The sequence below is a fragment of the Phymastichus coffea genome, unplaced genomic scaffold (assembly GCF_024137745.1).
Source record: "Phymastichus coffea isolate CEN01 unplaced genomic scaffold, Cenicafe_Pcof_1.1 PCOF00028, whole genome shotgun sequence".
Classification (NCBI taxonomy): domain Eukaryota; kingdom Metazoa; phylum Arthropoda; class Insecta; order Hymenoptera; family Eulophidae; genus Phymastichus; species Phymastichus coffea.
The window spans coordinates 1,576,335-1,598,145 of record NW_026706839.1 but is presented as its reverse complement, the minus strand read 5'-3'; the positions used below and the strand labels follow the sequence as shown (position 1 = coordinate 1,598,145).

Below are 21,811 nucleotides of genomic sequence, written 5' to 3'. Positions count from 1 at the left end.
ATTATACGTGCAAGATTGTAAATATTTATTTTATTTTTATGATTTATTTATTTATATTAATGGCATGCAATTTAAACGTCCAACTTATGCATTCGTCTGTATTTGAACTAAACGATTAGAAATAATTATGTACAAGGTAATTTTTTTTTGTGTGACACAATAACTCATCGCTAAAGTTTTTCTTTCCTGCATCTCTCTCAAGATAAAAGGAAACGAAAAAAACTCAATTTCATCGCTGTCAAGACGCAATCCAGTTAAAACGAGCACATAAAAAAGTATCACGAAACGAACAATAATAAACATTGCGCCCAACGACGAAAGGGTAATAAAAAAATTACGTCGTCAAAATCGCCCATCGGCACAGTGCCACTTTTTACGAGCTCGTAAAGCCTTGCCATGGAATTATGTACACACATATACACTCATACGCCCTCACAAACAGACATACACAGTAGCTAGCCTCCGGTATAGCAGTAGGGTACTAACTAAAAAATCGACGTGTCGCACACAGATGAACTTGAGAAAGTCCTGTGTTTTCTGTCTTATTTTGTTACTGGGTAGTTGTACGATGAAGAAATTCAAATGTTCGCACATCATATCTATGGATGCAACGAACGCAACAAGCTTTTTTCCATGAAACATGTCTTGCATTATTATAAACGTATGCTGCATATTATTTAGAGAAGTGTGTATGAAATGTAGCCGGAGAAACGGAGGATTTTCGTGTAAGCTTTTTGTGAAAATTCTTGCGTTTAAAAAAAAATTGGACGTTTTCCAGATATCCATCAGACCGCGTGCGCTTGGTCACAATAAATTTTCTATTTTTCACACCTCTGCAGTATATTTTAGTTAAATAAATTTTATAGACTATAAAATGGCGAATGAAACATTATTTAGATTGAACTCCTTCTATGCTCATGATTATAGCATAGCCAAATGTAAAGCATCATGAGGTTTCGTTCCCTATAAAAGTCATACTTACGTTCAGAGAGATATATGTCCCCACATTATAGTATATGAACCTACCCGAAATAAAAAAAAATATAACTATAAATTATTTGTCGTCATCAAGAGGGTATATCATCTATTATTTTGGACGTTCAATACTAATTTTCTTATTGGTTTTTTTAAACTGATTTCCAGGTAAATTGTAGTTATCGGAAATCCATTAACTTGCAACTTCCACAAATCGAAGTTGATACTCCAAGATCCTTTTTCGTTGATTTCTCTTTCAATAATCTATTCGATCTTACGATAAATGGAATAAATGACTTCAAAATTGATGGAATGGAAGACAATAGATGATTAAGCCATTCGAAAAGTGTGAAAGAAATCTTTTTCTTCTTACTTTATCACTGTCGCGACTAGACTTTGAATTAATGAGCCCATTTCAGGAATCACAATTTATTTCATCCCTTTTCACTTAAAATATGAGGTGTTATATGGAATATAGATTGTAACAAAAAAATTAAAAAAATAATATTGCAATGTAAAATGATGTGTATCACGTAAATGACGTAAATCCATCATCTATTATTTAACTATAATTGAAGCTTTGTATCGCATTAAAGATATCAAACATTTTAAATTCATTTTCATATAGCTGTAGCTATCGTTAATTATGAATATTGCGAAGTCTACAGAAAAAGCAACTACCAAAATTGTTGAAGCATGCACACACAATGTTCGATATTTCAGTTCAAAGCGTTGCTTGCAAAGTTGTTCGACTTTCTTCCAAAAGCTGCTGCATTTTCCTCAAGAGGCAAAGGTATGCCAAAAGGATTTCCACAAATTTTTTGCACTCTCATCGTTTTTCGCATTTGCACCTTTTGCAGAATTCCTCGAATTCCCAGCATTTTTTATTTATTTATACTATGATGTTAGTAAAATATAATTACTCCAGCTTTTAAAACGGTAAAAGTCAAAGAGGAAATTTATGTTACGTAGGCGATTAATGCCGAGCTTGTTACACGAGATTCTTTTAACATTATCTGTGCTTTCAGGTTACCAGGCTTTTTTTGTTTTAGAATAAAAAAAGTTAAAACTAGACAGAATATCACTAAATATCTTCAGTAAAATTTATTTAATATTTATTAAAAGAGTTATTGAAAAGAAAGGTTTAAATTTTTTTGAGTTACATTGAAAAATAATAACTTATAAATGTTAAACCTTAATTTCATTGTAATATTAACAATCACTTGTTTATTCTCTCAACGTCGAAAGTCGCAGTAATATGTTTTAAACCAGAACGAGAATACTAGAAAACTTTTGAACGCCAAGTTATTCTGAAATTTCGATGAGTAAGTGGTGCTGCTGGCGCATTCTAGGTTGCACTTAGAGTTATACAAGAAGCATTACATGCAATATTTACAAAGTTTTACATTCACCAGCGCTAGCAGAAATTCATTCGTAATAATTCAAGTCAGATTACAATCCTGAAAATAGCCCCAGCCGTTTGTTTACATTCATATGAAAAATCCAGCTTACGCGGGAGAGAGAGAGAGAAGGGGAAAAGAAGGCGAATTCCAAGGCGATTATGCCATAGTCGGTACTGTTCCCTTTCCTCAAGACGAAATCCGGGATATCGGCCAGAAGTAAAGTTTCCGGCAAGCCGAGCAAAGCGTTGCTGCACACACAAGAGGAAAAAACAACGAAGCCTCTGCTGGGTCAAACTATTTTCTCTTTCTCTCTCTCTCTCTCTCTCTCTCTTGGACACTTGTCACTCGGCTAGCCCAACAATGATTGTGTGTGTGTGGCCTTTTGCTCTCGGGGATGCGCCCGTAATAAATCGTCGGATAAAAAGAAAGCAATATGTATGCGACAGAGAGAAAAGAGAGAGAGAGAGAGAGAGAGAGAGAGAGAGAGAGAGAGAGAGAGAGATAAGCACATGAGGAAAGTGAAAGAAATGCGGGAAAAAATGTAAGAAAAGGCTGACAGAGAAGGGACTCCGGATGACAAAAGCACACTGGGGTCGTGCAAAAAAGAAAGCGAAGGCGAAGACGGCAGCAGGTAACCAAGCTGTCTGGCGATTTGGAATGTCTTGGAAGAAGTGTAATATGCTTCGTTGCATCAGTTAACATGTCAACAAATTTCATAAATTTCATTTCATAAAATGAAGAATCCCGCAACGGCTCATCGACATTTTTTTTTCTTCTATACTTTTAGTTAACACCGTGATGACCTCCACCAGCACGGCTGCATGGGACCGAACAACTTGATTACGTGTGCGCAAATTATGATTGCTGCACTGGATTCCATAGAAATATAACGATTTCGCTCGTTCTCCCCATTTTTTTGTTCCTCCCGTTTCGTGTACTCTACTTTTAATTAATTCTTCGCTCTTTGCCTCTTTCGAAAAATAGACGTCGAAACGATTTTTATTTGAGGTACTATTTAGCGCAAATTTAAAATCCTTGATGAGAAAAGTTTTCTGCCTTTCTGTCATTATCATAATGGTCTAATTAGATTAAATACGAGAGAATGTTTTTAAATTCATTCATATCTTTGACGTTATGATTTGCAGTAGTAAGACGTGAATACAAAGTAATGAAGGATCGAAATGATCCGAGTTAACGACGATAAGTTTACGACGAGTATTATTCTTATGGAATTGGTTTATTACAATTTAAAGCTTACGAAATAGATTTTTTAGAGTTTATGTGGCTTGATACTCGCGATAAAACTGCTCCAAATAGATATAAATGCCTGGGCACAGAGAGTGGCTTTACAAGTTGCAAGTGTTGCATAAAGTATCAAATGATCATGTTAATTATTAACACACCTTAAATTTTCCGGGGCAACTGGGGTATGATTATTAATTTTTTAGCGCACTCCTATTAAAAAACAATCTACGCTATTACTTTCAAAAACTGCATTTTATGACGTTGATTTATTAATGTCAAACAAAGTAACTAAATCATATCTACGAAAACACCGGTTTTGGAAAATTGAATGGAGAATTGATGCTGTACATTTGGCTATATCGCCGGAAAGTTAATAATGTTTAATGATAAATAAATTAGCTATTGTTTGGTCGAAAAATCCTTTACTGAAAGTTGTTGGAATATAGGTTATTCCGACACTTCGTTTAACTCGAGCTGTATTATATAGGCATCTGTATATTGCAGTGAGAAGTAACTAGTACACGGAGAAAGAAAAAACATAGCAGAAGTAAAAGGTAAAAACCTGAAAGTTTAAGTTTAGTAAGTGAAGACTTATCGGCAGCTCTCTTTCTCAGTCTTCCTTTCTAGCGTACACAAGCCAGCAGCAGCGGTCCCGGAATCTTTATCGGCAACCTAAGAGAGCTAATGGTTTCGTCGGTTAATGAACGGCCAGCAGCTCACGGCTACATAGACATGGATATATATATCTTCAGCTCTAACCACTTTACTTGCTGATCGATTCTCGTAGGTCTCCACCTTCTCTCTCGCAGACTTGGCGCTCTCTTAATTGAGTTATCCCCTTGGCGCTGGATCCTATTGTGTCGAGGTAGACTGACGATCGTGAAAAGATCATAGCTTTATCTCTCTCTCTCTCTCTCTCACTACTGCGAGCGTCTTAATTGAAAATACACTGTACAATGGAGGGAGGGGATGGGGGAGTGCTTCATTCAAAGAAACCCTCTTGCGCAGAAAGAGAGTGGAACGTCGAAGCACTGGGCGGAAACTTGAGTAGCAAGAGACTTCGTACTTAGTGAATGTTGCGTATGGTCGCAGCCGCTACCTTCGTAAAAACACGAGTATTTCGCGATTGCAATTTTACTGACTTATACGATAAGATGTCCAGCTCCTCATCGCTAATGCAGTTTAACCGCGAGATCTCCACTCATATTTCTTATCGTCTATACCGATGTAATGAATTTTACAGTTACAAATTCCCGTCGTTACATATAGTATTAAATATAATAATACATTCGCAGTTCACAGTAGAGAATTACTCATAGTAGAGAAAACGATGTAAGGAGCGAGGTGTCGAATGCAAATACACATGAGGTCGTTCAACGGCACAATCTCAAACAAACGAATCCAAAGTTGGTGTAAATATTGGATTCACAGGGCGACGAGAGTAAGTGAGTGAGTGCGAGAGAGAGAGAGTCGAGTAATTCCAGCAACATTTGCGTGACTGTGGGTTCGCACCCATGCCATTTGCGTACTAGCGTCGCGCCTAATTTTCTCAACGCAATTACCTGGGAGGAATCTCGTATGCCAGGCTGATAACAATATCGCGTATGCGTGCACACAAAACAATCCAGCCGAGATCTCGCTCGCCAATTATTAAGCAGAATAAATAGACGGGGTCAAGGCCCTGATATGCGGATAGACATTTGTGGCTGGTAAGTCTTTTCAAAAATACAAATGTATAAAACTTTTTTCTTTCTTTGATTTAAAACCGGATAATTTTAAAAAGTCTAGAGAGCTCATGTTGCAAAAGCTAATTTAACAAACACTTGAATGAATAACTATTGCATTATCTGGCTGACTATACGCGTATTTGAACTACTCAATTGTATTTAGGAGTAAGTACTCCACTTTAGACTAACAATATTATATGAATATATTACATTAAGAATAATTAAAATAATATAAATTATTTATAATTAAAGAGAGTAACGACGAGTTATGATCTTAATTGAAATTTAATTTTAACGAACATTCAATTAATTTTCAAATTATATGGCTTGGAGTCACTCACTTCAATGATTTAACTTTTTAATTAAATTTTCGGTTATTTTACATGCCAGTCTAATGAGAAACACTTTTATATTTTTGTACAATGAATCTGGTACAAATTAATATCATTTTAATAACACTTCTAATAATGTTAATTATAATATGTGATCTGCACAATAATGTGTCTGACGTACAAAAGCTCAACGACATTATTGCTTTAAAAATTTAATTACTTGATTTTAATATATTTCATGTACAAAATTTTTATACATAAAAAATTTCATTCTGCTTAAATTCAGTAAGAACCGAGACTATTTAACTGAAACTAATTATGTTACAGAGATCATGGTAAATTCTATTATTGTTAGAATATTGGAAGTAAAATGAATTGGCTTAATTTACCGACTCGTGTAATTTGATAACAGTTATAATCCCAATTTATTAGTTGTTAAATTCTAGTGTGAATTAGTTTATTCATTTATCTCTGCACGAGTAAGCCAGTAATACTTCAAAAATACATTGCTTGTAGCTTATACCTTGTCACGAAATCATCGTACGATTCATTTGTAACAGTGCCACAAATAAATTATCTAGATGACGCGAATCGTTTCGCAAAAAACACAGACGAATCTAGAGAGCGAGCCTAGCGAAGAACTCGATGGTCGTATCGTTTGGGCGACGCGGCCAAATCCGTTTTTCCGCTCGATAAAAGCTCTCATTGACGAATCAGCCGAACACGCTGAGAATATTCCTTGGCTTGTCACTTATCGATCGCCGTCTCTCCCGGCACCTCGGACGAAAGCATTGCTCGGCCTCAATGAATACGGAAAGAGTCGAGTCTGTCGTTCCGCACCGATTGCCTCTCGCTCTGCGAAAAGCTTGAAAGGCAAAGCGGCGCAATCTTGCAGATCGCTCTCGCGCTAGAGCTTGTTTCGTTCGCGTGTCCCTTCCTCTCCCCCCCCCCCCCCCCCCAGTTTCTTTCTTACAGCTGCGCGCGCGCACAGAGTCGGAAAATGAAATTCGCCACCTTTATTGCGAGCTTGCAGGGGTTATAGAGAAGTCTGCCTCCTTCTTATTAGTTTACGCCTGTGGAATATGAAAAGTGCATTCCATCCCTACAGTTTCACGCAGCAAGGGCCTTTTGTAATGCTTGCTTTGGATTTCCTTCGCGAGCAGTCTCGCGCGCGCGTCTCCAATATTTATTATCACGTTTTCAACCTTGGAAAATTAGTATTGCACACAAGTAGGCGTCTGCTTTGACTTTTGTCGCTTTTGTCTATTCATGTGGCGCGTAAACCTGTGCTTCTCGTAGCGCGTAGTTCTGTTTTTTTTTATTTAAACAATTACGCTGTTGCTTTCTCTCTTTCTCTCTCTCTCCCTCTCCAGCACAATCCAATCAAGCTTTGTCTCGTAAAGTTTGAGATAGTAACAGTTGTTTTTTGTTGGTATTCGCTTTAGTTTCCTAGCTATTTAAATTGTTGCGATCCTCTTAGTTGATTAATATTTTGAAATTAATATAAATATATAGCAAAGATTTTTAATAGAGACTTTTTACTTACATTTATTTACCATACTCTTCGAAATAAATTTTTACAACCAGCAACAGCCATCGTAGAAAACGCAAACAATTGAAAAAAGCAATATAATTTCAAAGTGAAATTTTGGAAAAAAGAAAGATCCGTGCGTACAGATGAAATGGAACGAAGTAACGTCAGCCGCAAGTCGTAAGATGTTATAGCAGTACACGTTGAAAGATTCGATTCGGCGATACGACGGGCGCGAGTACGGAGCAGCACATTCAACTGTCAAAAAATTTACGAGTTTCAATTATCCGCGCTTGCACTGCTGATTTCCAATATCTGCTGTTGCTTTCGCGTCCCATGACCGTGATCTTTCAGTTATTATTTCGCGTCTGACTTTTTTATCCACAAAGAGAAAACAAGTAAAGAAGGTGAAAATGAAGAAGCCTGAGGTTGGCACGACTCCCTGGGAGGCCATAATAATTCCCGATACATCTTATCTGAGAGCTCCACTCGGAGAAGGAAAGTTGGTCGTAGTCTCGACAAAAGAGGCCCAGAGTGCGAGTGAGATACGTTCGCGCGCGAGTGGCGCGGAACTCGGTCACGCAATTTATGTGTCGACTTAATTTTTCAGTGCTCTCGCAAAAGCGAGTTGCTGAAATCCGGCCAAGGAAACTTCTCATAGCGCATAAATCGACTGCAACGAAATCAATTGCCACGCGCGGCGGCAGCGTCGGCGGCGGCTCCTCCTCTTGCCTCGCGTCGAAATATGGCTCGGCTTTCCGTTCGATTGGCCGCGAAGCTTTTCGATGGGTAGCCGCTGCGACGTTAATGACCGTAATGCTCTCGCTGCACACCACCCTGGGCACGTATACATGAAATAAGTCTGAAATAAGTCGCCCGGGAGGCATTACCGCGGTTTTTGCTCATTTGCATACCAGCCGAGAAATGACGAGCTATATGGGAAGCAGCGCGATCGCTGAGGACGCTATTATTGCAGTCCAGATTCGTTTATGGTTTTATTGCTTACACTCCTATATTTCCTTTTCTTCCAATCAGTTTCATCGCTGTAGATCGATTATTAAAGCCTTTTACCGTATGGCCGTATCGCAGTCGACTCAGCTTTTGGAAGATGTTGAGCTCGATGTTCCTTGTTTCTACGTTCAATTTGAATTTCTGCATTGTGATTTTGTCGTGAGAATGATACCGTAATGTTTTATAGCCTTTTACCTTTTATTAAGTGTAACCGAATGGTGTCGAATGAATCAATAGGGACACGTGTGACGTAAATGATACGCCATTAATATTATTCAACACACGTAAAACTTCGAACCATTAAAATCACGTTTCATTTATTCCGATTAAATAAATATTTACATAAATCAAAACAATAAATAAACTGATACCCTATGAATAGGATAAATATGAAAACGAGATGATCTAATATCATTACGGTCATCAATTTACTTTCACATCGTAGATATAGAGAACTTTTTTAATAGCCAATTACTTACAACTCACAGTTAAGCTCATGTTATCTCTCTCTCTCTTTCTCTCTCGTTCGCGCAAAAATAAATGACTATTTAATAAATTTTGCATCGAACGAATGAATGGAAAAAAGAACACTGGAATGGCGATAATAGCCATGGAAATTGTTATACATGTCGACTTTACAAGGCCCGGTAAATCTAACTCGATTTTTCCTTTAGCTGAAATACGATGAAAATTCATTAGTCTGTGTATTTTAAGTTATTTCATAAATTATATAATAAAGGATTGGCTTAGAAAAATCAAGTGTAATTCTTCTATTAGTAGAGTGAACATACCAAGCGCAAAGAGTGCATCACGAGGCACTTGCGTTTTCTTGCTTTTGCGAATGAAAAGGCTTCTCGTTAAAAGAGAAAAAAATTCTAATTAAGAAGTCGACTGTGGCATGAAAGTACGATAATGACTCGCCCCTTTAAGCGTTGCCCAACTCCTCCAAAGCAGAGCGTAGTGCCACATCAATAGCAGAGAGAGAGAGAGAGAGAGAGAGAGAGAGAGAGTCACTACGAAACTAAATTATTCCCCCGAGCTGTTCGCGATAGAGCTGAGCTTCCAAAGTAATGTTATTGCACGCGACACCTCGTTACCTAATTCTAGTTTTAGCCGGTGGTCCGCTAAAAACTATTAACGCTAATGCCTGATTGAACGTTTACGAAATTAATTACTTGTTTGACAGTTTGAGTATGTGCTCATCCACACCTCTTGATCAGGAAAGCCTTTTGTTATCTTCGATTCATTTGATAGCGATGAAAAAAACAGCATTGTGTATGATGCTCGAATAATGTAATCAAATTTGAACTGCCCCCTGTCCCCGATGTTGTTGTTGACGTGTTTTCACGCTAATAATTGATAACTTTTAAACTATGTCGCAATGTTATAATTGCATAAAGCAATGATAATTGATTTACAAATTAAATTTTATGACGTATAGAAATAGAAGTTTAAAGAAATATTGAAATATTTATAAAAGTAAATATGAATTTCAATCGATATTCAGACTTTTACTGCAATAAAGCGATACGCTTGTATTAGAATTGGAAAATATTGAGTTCGTTTGACATTAAAGTTAAAACAATTAGTTAAAAAATTTCAATCTTTTCTGTGTATCTAAGACAATACATTTTTTTGATCGCAGCTTTTATCAATTAATAATATCGATAACACATGTTAAACAAAATTATTTACTAAGTCTGTTTACATGAACATCTGTTTATCTTCAATATAATCTACTATCCCAATATTTCTAATAGAAACTTCAGTTAAAAGGAAAATAGCCATTCATCATATCGGTGTGCTACCAACGATAAATTACAATTTTATAAAATTGCATACGTGCTCTATCAAGCTGACTATCTGTCGGTAGCCAATATTACAGAAAACCTGAAAAAAGTTCCAACCCCAACCATCTACTGCTAAATTGAATTAAATTGCTGACCTTCCATAGAACACCGAAAAACATTACAAAGACTTTGTATTATTTCACTGCACACATAGCTTATCCGAATTTGTCTTGAAGCTGCCTTTGGCACATTATTGGCTATTGAAACAACAAGCAAACATTTTCAAAATGGATTTATAAGGAACTACGTTTTGAATATAATATTCAAAACTGGAATGAACGTTACAGTCACAATAATTTTTGTTTTTCATTGCCATCAATTAAAAACTTTAATTTTTCTGTACGCAGAGAAATAAACTTACCTATACAAGTGGAAAAATCTACGTTTAGTCAGGCATATTTAAAATCGATAATCCGGTGTATTCTTGTCACACCCAAGCGCCCAAATATACTGCAAATAATGAAATTTCATTACGAGGTCGCCTTTTGATAAATTTGTTATCATAATCTTGCAAAAAAAAATACGCGATGTAAATTAGCTAATATCAGTTTTCCCGAGTTTAGCCAGCCGAATGCCGGGGACATTTGCAAAAACAAACAGCGTATCATAAAAAGCACACACGGGGAACAAGATGAAAAATTGACGAGAAAAAAAATGCTAGCTGCAACACGCAAGCGCGCGCGATGGCGAATGATAGCTCGCGCGCGCGGGTCATCGTCACGACGGCACAGCAAGCGACAAAGAGAAACAATGAGCGGAATGAGAGGGAATGGGAATAGGAAACTTCCACTCACTCGCGTACACATGCCGATGTGCGCGCAGCTCGGCGTCGTAAATCTCGTCGCGAATATCAATGTGTCGCACACTCTCGAATCTCGGGCTCTGGCGTAATTTTCTTTCACTCGGCAGATTGCCTGGCTCGTTTCTTCAAACTTTAACGAGATGTTCATGTACGCTTGCAGCGTTGCAGCGTTGCGAAAGGGATTCCCGCTAAATTAATATGTTCAGCTTCCTCCAATTTGGATCATTTTAAAATTATGCGAACCAATTAATTGTAAAGCGAACGTTAACGAACGATAATGGAGAAAGTTTTCCGGAACGGATAACGAGGTTGTCTCGCTGAAAAATAAACAGTGACCGATCTGCGAATTCTGCAATAATAGCTCGTAGCCGAATAATAAAATGTCTTCCAAGCTTTGCCAAGCAGTCACAAAACACAAATCTCGCGCACAAAAGTGTCAAACAGCCTTGTCCTGAAATCAGAGTGTAATCAAATAACGGGCGTCGGGTTGCGGCAATGGGCGCACACACGCGTAATGGAATTTCAAGGAAATCCCTCTGCTTGGCAGCCAGCGGGTAAGAACGAAGGGTGCCGGCGTCTTCGCGAAATTGCGCCTTGCTAAATGAAACGTCGGCATGCAGCGAGATCCCTGCAGTGCGTATAATCGTAGGCGCAACGTTTTAATGCCTGCAAGAAATATGACGCCGACGTTGCGGGGTTAGAGGGAACTGGCAGTGGGCGGATGCTGCACATTCGCCGGCTGTGGCTTTCTTTGAAGTGCGATATCCGAGTTGATTGGAGACGCTTTTGCTACTTGAAAATCATCCGCTTTGAACGATTAAAGTGTATGAATAGCTGCAACGCGCGCAGCGGCGAAGGCTTTTACCAGATGGAAATTACTGCTCCGGCAAACTCAGTTTTTTTTTCTTACCAAGTTCACGAGCCCACTTGATGAATATTGAAGTTGCTTTATTGGATCAACGACGCTGTACATAGTCTCAGAGAAAATAATAACATCATTTAGCGATAATACCTTTAAGCTTGCAACGAAGGCAGTTTTCCTTGATTTATTTCTGAAACTATAATTTCGAAGTACCTCTTTAGCTAAGTTTGCTTTCTCGAAATAGTTTATAATTCAATGTTTTAATCACACTTTGAATCGTGTAAATGGATAAAATTAATCGCAATTTCTCATTTTTCCAATTTTCATTTTCCTAGTTTACTCCTCTAGGATAACTCTATTTATTGCAGTTAAACCATACGATGTTCATTTATCTTCAAAACAAACAAGCACTTGGATAAATACAGCGCTGCCTGTGGAATCGCTCGTTTCAAACATCCAAACAAACACAAAGTCATACCATAGCCAGCAACAAAATGATAGAAATAAAAAAACTTAATATTTTCAAAGACACAAACGTAATATTTGTTATACTCTATTACTGCCAAAGCTATTTTTAAAGTGATTCATTTTGACTTTGACAAATTAACTATGTTTCTAACTTGACCTTTCACTTACGTAGTAAAAATTACTAAACAATAACTCTCTTTCTCTCACTGCAATGTAAATAACTTGAATTCTCGTTAAAACTTGAAAAGCGTAATAAACTTTGTGGTTAACAGTCAGACATGCTGGTTAAACTAGTCATACAACGTTAATTATTGAGTGTTCTCGGCTTTGAAGCAAAACTAAGGGAAAGCTTGTACTTGTCTAGCAATAAAAGCGCGTCTTGACAACAACGAAGTTGTTTAGAAGCGTGTCTCGCAAATACAAGTCCCTGCCTTGATATACCCCAAATAACAGCGAGAGCGAAAATCTCATTTGAATCCTTTTCAAGGAACAAGTAACTCGGCAGCACAATAGCTAGTCGTTTCATTTATATACATACAGCATTGAATGCACGATCTCTTGCGTGCATTTAAAAGCGAGAAACATCTCGTGCCTAATAATTGCCTCGTCGCGCGACGCTTCGACAATGCAGATTATCAGGCTGTTCCGTATTGCAGCCCGCGCGAGCGCCAATGTTTTATGCATACCACGCAAAGCCACTACTGGGAGGGGGAGGGGAGAGGGAGGGTCAGTGTAAAAAATGTCGAGCTACGAAGAATAAACCGGCCGCAGCTGCGAAATGCATTCGTGGCATCGCGTCGATTTATCTGGAGATGGCCGCCTGTAAATCAGCTCACGCTGCGTGGATGTGTGTGTGGCCTCGTTCTCCTTTGCCACTTGCTCGCGCGGGAGTTTGGATTTTTACGGCTTTATTCATGAAGTGGGCATAAATTATGCGGCGATTCCCTTGGTGTGTTTTGCACTAGACAACAGCGCTTTATGTGCAATAGGGTCGACGTTCCAGCTGTATAATTCGCTAGTGCGCGCGCGTGTGAACCGCAGTTGTGTAGACCTCCGCGTGGCTTTTAGTTGAGAGAGAGACAGAGAGAGAGGGTCAAGAAAGTTCACCGGTACGTTTGTCATTATTCGTCTCTATATCTCTACATCCCAGACCTGTATTCTGTGCTTTTGTTTACTTGCAGATTAATACGTTGCTTGTTAGTAATTTTTCTTCGAACGATCACATGGACATATTAGGTTGAGAAGTTGTTTACAATATCGCGTGTTTCCTATATTCGCAACTCATAACGGTGCTTACGGTTTTTACCTAACAGTTTATTCAAAACTTATATTACAAAGTTTATATCGCGTCAATGTAACTTTCATAAAATCAAGGTTGTATACTTTTTAAATTTTTATATGGATAATGTTATATCGATACAGTACTCAAGTTCAATAAATAAAATATATTGTCATAATCTGATATCAGAATGAAAATGTATTGTAGAAAATGTTAAACGGGTTAAAACGTAAATGGAATACGCAATTAACAACCTTTTTTATAAAATAGCAATCGAAATATTAACAGCTCGCTCATGATGAACAAATAAATATGAAGCATTTTATATCAAAGCTAATACCCATTGATATACGTGTGCTGTATTGAAAAACAAAATATACAGTAAAATACGACTATGGTACTCAATAGCTATTTGACCTTTTCGATTTCATGATACGTGACAACGCACTCGTTAGCCAGCTGCGCGATTCAAAGCATCGAGACTAATTGTCCCTACGGAATATCAGGAATATTACGTGATGCACTGATTTCCTTAAGTGCACATACACACAACGCGCCGCAACGAGACACCGGCTGTGTGCGCGCGCAAACGCGTTTATGCTCAAGCTCGAATTCTCCAATCGTCTACCTATGTATGTGAGAATAAGAGAGAGAGAGTTATGGTTCTTGAGTCAAAGATTAAAACAACTAATCATTTTGAACTGATTACGCGGTTTTAGTTGCGAATAAATTTGAAAAATGTATTAAGCGTAACGTAATTTGAGATCGAATAATTTAAATCTCTCTCTCTCTCTCTCTCTCTCTCTCTCTCTCTCTGTAGACTATAAAATTCACTAAAATTTACATTGCTATATGAATAGCTGGTTCTATTAAAGCAGATTTAGAAAGTTGCCACAGAGAGTTGTTTTCTAGCATAAGTTTACGCAGGGTATTCGAGCTAATTCTTATGTTTTAAAACTAAACTTTGAAGTACGTATAATAAAAAGCTGGATTTTCAAAATAAATTATTAAAAACAAATTATATTAACAATATTAAAAAATTAAGGGAAATATAAATAAAATTATTAAAAATCTTAAATAGCAAGCGAAATAAAGAGTATCCTTTAACCATTGAACAATACTACCTACCTGAAACTGTGATAACAAATTATAATAAACTTTCTTCTGATTACAAGCACTTAATAAAACCAACAAGAAATAAATTAATTCTGGTAAATATAAAAAAAAAAAACTAAAAAATCATAAAATCACGGCTATAAAGATTTTCAATAAATTAGAGTGCAATATTAAAACACAAGAAAATTTAAAAAAAATGAGAAAATGAATACAGGAAAACGCTAAACTACTGGAAGATCTTAATAAAATGTACGATAAAATAATGTTAATCCGTTGTGTTTTCAAATTTTTAATTCTTGTAAAATATATATACTGAAAAAATTAATAATACCTATATATATTGCAATATTATAAACAAGGAACACTAGTTCTTAAGCTATGAATACGTTACTGGAAATACTGTTGTAATATTTATTTATATGGACAATAAATTATGATTATTATGATTATTATCATTATTATTAATATTATTAGTATTATTATTTATTTCGTACATATTTGGTATTTTATTTAAAGTAAACTTTATTATATGTGAAATTATTATAAGTAACAAACGAAATTTCACCTAAAAATAAAATACATATTCCATAAAAAAGTTCATTCACTTAACTTTCAATGTAACAGAAAATTACACCATATATGCTTGTTTTTCATATAATATGATATATCAATCACACATTAAATTGATCCATTCAATCCTATTACTTAAATAAGTACCAAAAATCTTTTATAATATTATAGAAAACTCGTTTCCTCATCTTCACTATGCTAATTCAATACTCGATTATTAAATTACATTATATTTAATCAAAATTCTAAAATGCTAACGTGAACTTGAATAGCACATGTTGTCTAATGTTCTACTTTTCAGAACAAAAAAGTCGAGCACTTCAAAGCCGTGTCGAAAGTGTCTTACTAAGTACTTTACCAGAATCCAAAGGAAGTTTTGCAAGCAGAAAAAAAACAACTATGAACGCGAAGGCGACGTCACGTACTCGTTCTTTGATATCTCAAAGAGAAACACACGAAGAGGGGTGTTCGCTCCCTAAAAGTTTTCTTAATTAAGACGCAACTTTGGTAATCTGCGAAATGCGCAACACGGCTGCGAGGCACTAAGGTAGCATCTGTGTGTGAATCTATGAACTGCGGTTTGGCTAAATTAAATTGAAGCAACTCCAACGATAAACGAATAACGCGATCGTCAAGCACATCCATGCGCACATACACACGAGCGATAGGTTTCTTTATTGCTTATGGTCCGCAAACAAATGGCATTTTTAGGATAATGAGGATTTTTATTGCGAAGTATGCACAGAGAGTAAGAGAGAGAGAGAGAGAAAGAGAGAGAGTGAACCTGGCGACAGTTGTTTAAAAGCGCGGACGCGCTTAATTTCACCGCTGCTTGCGCGCAGCACAACCACCCCCTTATAGCTTTTGTTTGCCAACGGCTTCAACCGCGGACAAAAAGTCATTCGCTGAGATATACTTCGTTACGTAAATGTGTGCTGACGTGGAGAGCATTATTCATTTTTTCCTCTTTTTTTAATCTTTTTATTTTTGTTAGCGTGTTTGCTTTAGTATCGTCGTCGTCGCGGCAGCGCTTTTGTATCGTCAAAAAATGTAGGTCGTGGGTAAAATTTTTTTTTTATGGGACAATCGTTTTCGCTTGGTGCACGCCTTGATGTTTTATATCCAGTGATAGTCTGCTGAAAATAAAATATTGCAGGAAAAACTATTTGCTTGATTTGTTTTCAAATTAAACGAAAATGTGGCAGACACGATCTGAATTTAATTAGCTAACCATATTAGTACTTTACTATTACGTTTTCGACGATGTAAAAGAATTTCTTAGAACAAACCAATTCCGGATCTTTAAAAACTAAAATTAATTACTACTATACTGTAAAAAGAATAACGAAAAAGTTCTTTTTAACAATACAAATTTTTTTCGCGCTCGAAATGTACAACCGAAAAAGTTTCCTTTCTACAGCTCAATGTCATAAGCAGAAAGTGCAACAGTAGAGTGAGAGAGAAAGAGCGAAATAAAAGATAAAAGCCGAATACATCCCAGCACGTCTGCATAATTTTAATATTTCAAAAAAAAAAAGGGTTTCACGTATAATGTTAGGCTGTAATCGCAGAGGGGGCTCTTATTTCACGTGGACTCGTTTCGCTTGCGCTCCGATTGTCGTATAACGGTAGCTCGTGCAGCAGCATAGCCTCCTAAAGAATATCATTCGCGCGTTAATCCCTTTATCAAAGCAGCTGACTTTCAAACAAAAAAAGGAGAAAAAGAGGAGAATGCTGAAGTTACGTTGCGAAATGAGGACGACGACGTCGGCTGGGCGACACATGAACTTTATATACGTTAGCTTGAAGAGCCATTTTATATCGTCAGCCCGGCTCGTCAGACTTGACTGCCCTGCGCTTTAACCTGCGACACTTTCTTTCTCTTCTTGCCAGTTTAACAATGCGATAATTATTTTACGACAGTCTCACATTCGCGTGCTAGGGCCGTTCTTAGATTAACGGTCCGTACTTATCGATATTAAGCTTGCAATTCTACAGTTCTTTCTTGTACGAATGTTCATTACTTCGAAGAACTATCTAGTATTTAGGATGTAATATATATAATGTATTCTCGCTTTTTTACTCATTGTTATTGGAGCATGTTTAATTGAACCGTTGATTACTAGCTTGCACGCGAATGATTATGCATTCAATCAATCCTTCAATCACGTTATCACACATGTTGCATCGGTCAGATTCTTATTTAGCTATAATTGACAATAGTCTATTACACAGCTCGCATCGCTAGCTCATATACGTTGTAGATGCTACATCTACTTCGGATAAGATTAGCTTCTATAATCTTTGTATGGATTATACTATACATTAACACGTATTTGTTGAACTATTCATAAGTAATACGGAGATATCTAATTTGGATGATGACTGTATCAACTGTTTTGACAAGCTCAGCGGCTCACATATGAAATTGAATAAACAATGCAACGTGTCGTCGTATCTATCGTTATAATACCAACTAACCGGCAAAAAAGATCGCCAACAGCTCGTAAAAAGCTGTCCCGAAAAGTTGCAGTAAGAAAGCATAATGCTTCTGCCTGAGAAAAGTAAAACGAATGCCTGGAAGCTCGTACGTCTTTGCTAGCGGGTTTGGCAGCAGCAACGAGCCATACAAGTGCACCAACAGTAGCAGCAGCTTGTAGCACGTCCATAGCCGAAAGAGAGCAGGAGAAGGAGGAGGAGGAGGGCATGTATCGTGCCAGCGAAGCTGCAACTGATTAAACTCGTAGCGTGCGCGCGAGAACCCGCGTAACACGTGCGCACGGCCCATACACGTTTTACGAGTGCGACTCTCCCCCACCCCCCGACCCGGCCGCTAACCGGATCCAAGCAGGCGGTTACCCCTCCCCGGACAAGAGTGGGAAGTTATGTCCGCGAGCTTGCTTGCTGGCGGCATGGCTTGTTCGCTAAGCGCAAAAAGGAAGACACTTTTGAGGATTCAACCGCGAAGTTGGTGCTTGCTGCAGCGCGCCAAGAGTTGCCCGCACTCCGCTATCAAGTGTCGATCAAAGTAACGCGATGAGGTGAGATAACGATATTTTGAGTACGCGCGCGGCGACCGCTCGTCACAATGGCGAAATTTACGGTACGGCTTTGTTTCCCTGAGAGGATTACTATGAAGTTTAATCGACCGTCTATAGAAGATGAGAATAACTCCTGAAAAAAATTTAGCTTTGCATCAGCAAAACGGATTCACTTGGCTTTTCTACTTTATACTAACGTAAACAAGTTGGTATAAAACTTCCAATAACAAACTCATCAGCTATACCATTATTGTACAGCTAATCGCTATTCATGAAAATTTCGCGCTGCGTACTGGTGAATTTTAAAGACAACAAACTTGATACGCCATCTCTCTCGGTGCACTCTCGATGAAGATATAAATTTCAAGCTATACTAATATCACTTTATTGCAGTATTTTAATCTTTTCCTAGATGGGAACACTCGATACTCTGCTCATTATTTATAATCCTCAAGTATTGCTAGCAGAAAACTCGACGTATCGTAATTTGAGCTGGATAGAGCCATGTGTGCCTTTTCAGTGACGAAACAAAAGAGAAAAAACAGCAAACACGATTAAGCTCGATATTAAGTTATCGGGTTCAAGTAGGATTTATCGAGGGCTGGTAAAACGAAAACTCATTGAGAACATTGACAATGATAGAAAAAAAAAAAGAAATAATTATCAAGTCGATACATGAAACTGAAAGGTGTTGAGAAGGGGCGTTTCTGGGAAAAATGTTGGTAGCGATTCGATTTGTTTCAAGTAATCCGCTCGGTGGAGCGCGCGCGGGCGAGAAAAAGCTCATTCTCGTCTCGAGTTCAATGCAGATCCAACGTCAACAATCGCGCTCTCTCGCTCAAACACAATCAGGATAAGCCGATAGCGCGCAAGCAAGAAAGCGAATGCGAGAGCTCGTCCACTTTTTCGCGCTCAAAAGAAATCTCATCTCCTCGCGCGCGTGAAACTTGAATGCAGGAACTCACTGAGTCAAAGTACATACATATAAATACACAAACTAGCGCAGACGCGCCCCGATGAATTGACGGTGGTAACACAAATACCAAGAAATAAAGTGCGCATACCGCGAATAGCAAATCCTAACGCTGTGCTCTCTGTGTTTTCTTTTGGAATTGAGCTATGCCGAGCTTCCTCAAGACTTACTGGTGTTCTTTGAGAGAGAGGCTTTTAGATGCTTGTGATGTTGTAGGGAGGACTCTGTGGTACGAACTTGTAAATTCAATTTTCGTCGGCGGCGAGATCGTACCGTTGAACTAGAACTGTAAGCTTTTAATTGAAGAGTACATTGACTATTGGCGTGAGCTTTGAAACTACAGTTGATCAGAAATGAATAATATTGACATATTGAATTGCTTTCTACTTAATTTGCTTATTCAATTTGAAAGCTTTGAAAGAGAGAAACGAATGATCACCTTATACTCAAAAATTTTCATGAGTTAAGAAACGTAAAAAATTATAATGTCCCTTTATATTGAGTACATAATATATCAATCCTATTCATTTCGGTTTGTAGTACTGATTATATAGATATAATTAAAGGTGAGACTTTCACTACTGAAAAATTTCAATTATGTTTCCAATAACATTTTTATTATGTTTTGGAACAGTTTTGAATATAATTTCATGAAAGTAGAGTTAATTCTAAGCCATTCATTCTTTGGTTAGATTCATTAACTACAGAATTATAAAAATGACCAATCAATGAAAAATATCTGTAAACAAGTTTATCTTAAAATTTAAAACTTTAAAAAGTTCTTTTTTTACCGTAGAGTTTTAATAAAAAAGCTTCCCAATTCTCTACATTATTTTATAGAAAAAAATACTGCGAAATGTAAAAAAAGAATGTATATTTGTTATAGTCAACTTCATCATTCATTTAGTATTAGACTCATAGATCCGGAAAAAAGTAAAGCTTTTGGCTTATCCATCCACCAAGTGATCGAAAAACGATCTACGAAGAGCGGAGAAACATATTTTTCAACTCACCACTCACCCACACCAAAAAGAGAAAGACGAAGAAGAAGAAAAATCGTAACGTAATATATCGCCCACTCACCGCCATTGTCGGATCGCGCGAGTCTAAGGGCGAGTGTAAGCAGGATGATGAGCTTGAAAGGCGCGCCGGCGCTTGCGCCAGTAGCACTTGGCAAATGGCACGCGCGAATCATACTCGTGAGGGCGCGTCGTCGTCGTCCGCACCACAACCGACGTACGCGGCCAGACCCGGCATTGCGACTGACGCTGTATTCCTGCGACGGTTCGCTCCTTCCCCCTAAGCCTCCAGTCCAACCCATAGCCATTTTACTTTGCGCATGCGCGCTTCTCACTTGATTTCGCGCGCTCTAGCAGGAGGGACAGTAAGACAGTTGCTATACGACGACGATTATGCCACTTGATGATTCGACGAGACACACGCCGTTTTCTCACTCCATGCGACGAAGAAAGCGGGGGGAAGTCAACAGTGTCTTTTTCCTGTCGACAACATGCTTGTCACGCGGTTATGTATGGGCATCGGATGTACAAGGGGAAAGTTAAACGGAGATGCGTGACATGACACTATTTGTGGAATCTTAAATGAGATTTTTTTGTCTTTCAAAACTCGAATTGGGATTGAAAATTCACTTCCGAGTGACAAAGTGACAAATGGTCAAGTTTACTTACCGATATTCTTTATTCTGATTAGGGTTATGAGAATCCAAAAATCAATGTGAATTTTTAAATACACAAAAATAAATTACTCTCGACAAAGTGTTGTATCTAAAGGCACAATCGAAACCATTCGACACTGTACAAACTTGATAGCCATTTTCCGTGAAAGAGCTTCGCACGAATCACCTAAATGGTTCACTTTGTCAGGGAGCGCAGCGAGGCAGTACTCAGCTCCATTAGCTCGAAACTTCTAATCTCCGTCGTCTCTTATCAATCGAGCGACACTAATTATCACTTGAGAGTGAAAGACAGAGAAAGAGAGAGAGAGAGAGAGAGTTTTTTGTAACACCTGTAGAGCGAAGCTATACTGTCTCTCGACAATTAAGCCTCAACTAATCTTTTTTACATTTTTTATTTTGTTTAATTTGTATTCAAAGGTTAAACCTAAGAATTTAGTATTACGCCGGTTATGACGAGAATAATTACAGTAGCGAGATGCTTGGCTGTTCAATATCCTTTTTCCTTTTTTATCGCAGTATTTTATGAGTTATTTCAAGTAGCTTTATTGGCCATTTAGCAGTTCTTTATGACTTGGAGTATTTCTACTAGAGATTCTTTTTTTTTATTAAACATTTCTTACATTGAATTATTTTGTCTGAGATTTTTTGATTACTCTCTATTATTAAGATGAAATGCACATTCGAAATCTATTATACCACGATACTTTGATATAAATAATGTGTCACGTCAAAATGCTGTTTAACGTGGTGATTTTATGAACAAGACACTCATTTTCAATTAAGTTTCATATTTCACGTTGTATTAAATAAAAAATGTCAAGTCTTTTTTCATAAAGTAACGCAACGGAGCTTCCGCGGGAACAAAGAGTCCTTGATAAGTACATAAAACTGGCGGGCGGGCAAGTCTTCTCTCTCTCTCTCTCTCTTTTT

The 21,811-nt window shown here is 37.6% G+C and overlaps 1 protein-coding gene across 2 annotated transcripts in view; it reads right to left on the bottom strand.

Moving 5' to 3' along the window:
- Positions 1 to 20,433, bottom strand: part of LOC131675770 (opioid-binding protein/cell adhesion molecule homolog) — a 93,002-nt gene extending 72,569 nt beyond the window's left edge. For both annotated transcript variants that reach the window (XM_058954902.1, XM_058954903.1), the window contains exon 1: positions 20,269 to 20,433. In XM_058954902.1, coding sequence (XP_058810885.1) covers positions 20,269 to 20,380 — 112 coding nt within the window. In that variant the 5' untranslated portion in view covers positions 20,381 to 20,433. The remainder of the gene's footprint in view (positions 1 to 20,268) is intronic.
- Between the last annotated feature and the right edge of the window lie 1,378 nt (positions 20,434 to 21,811).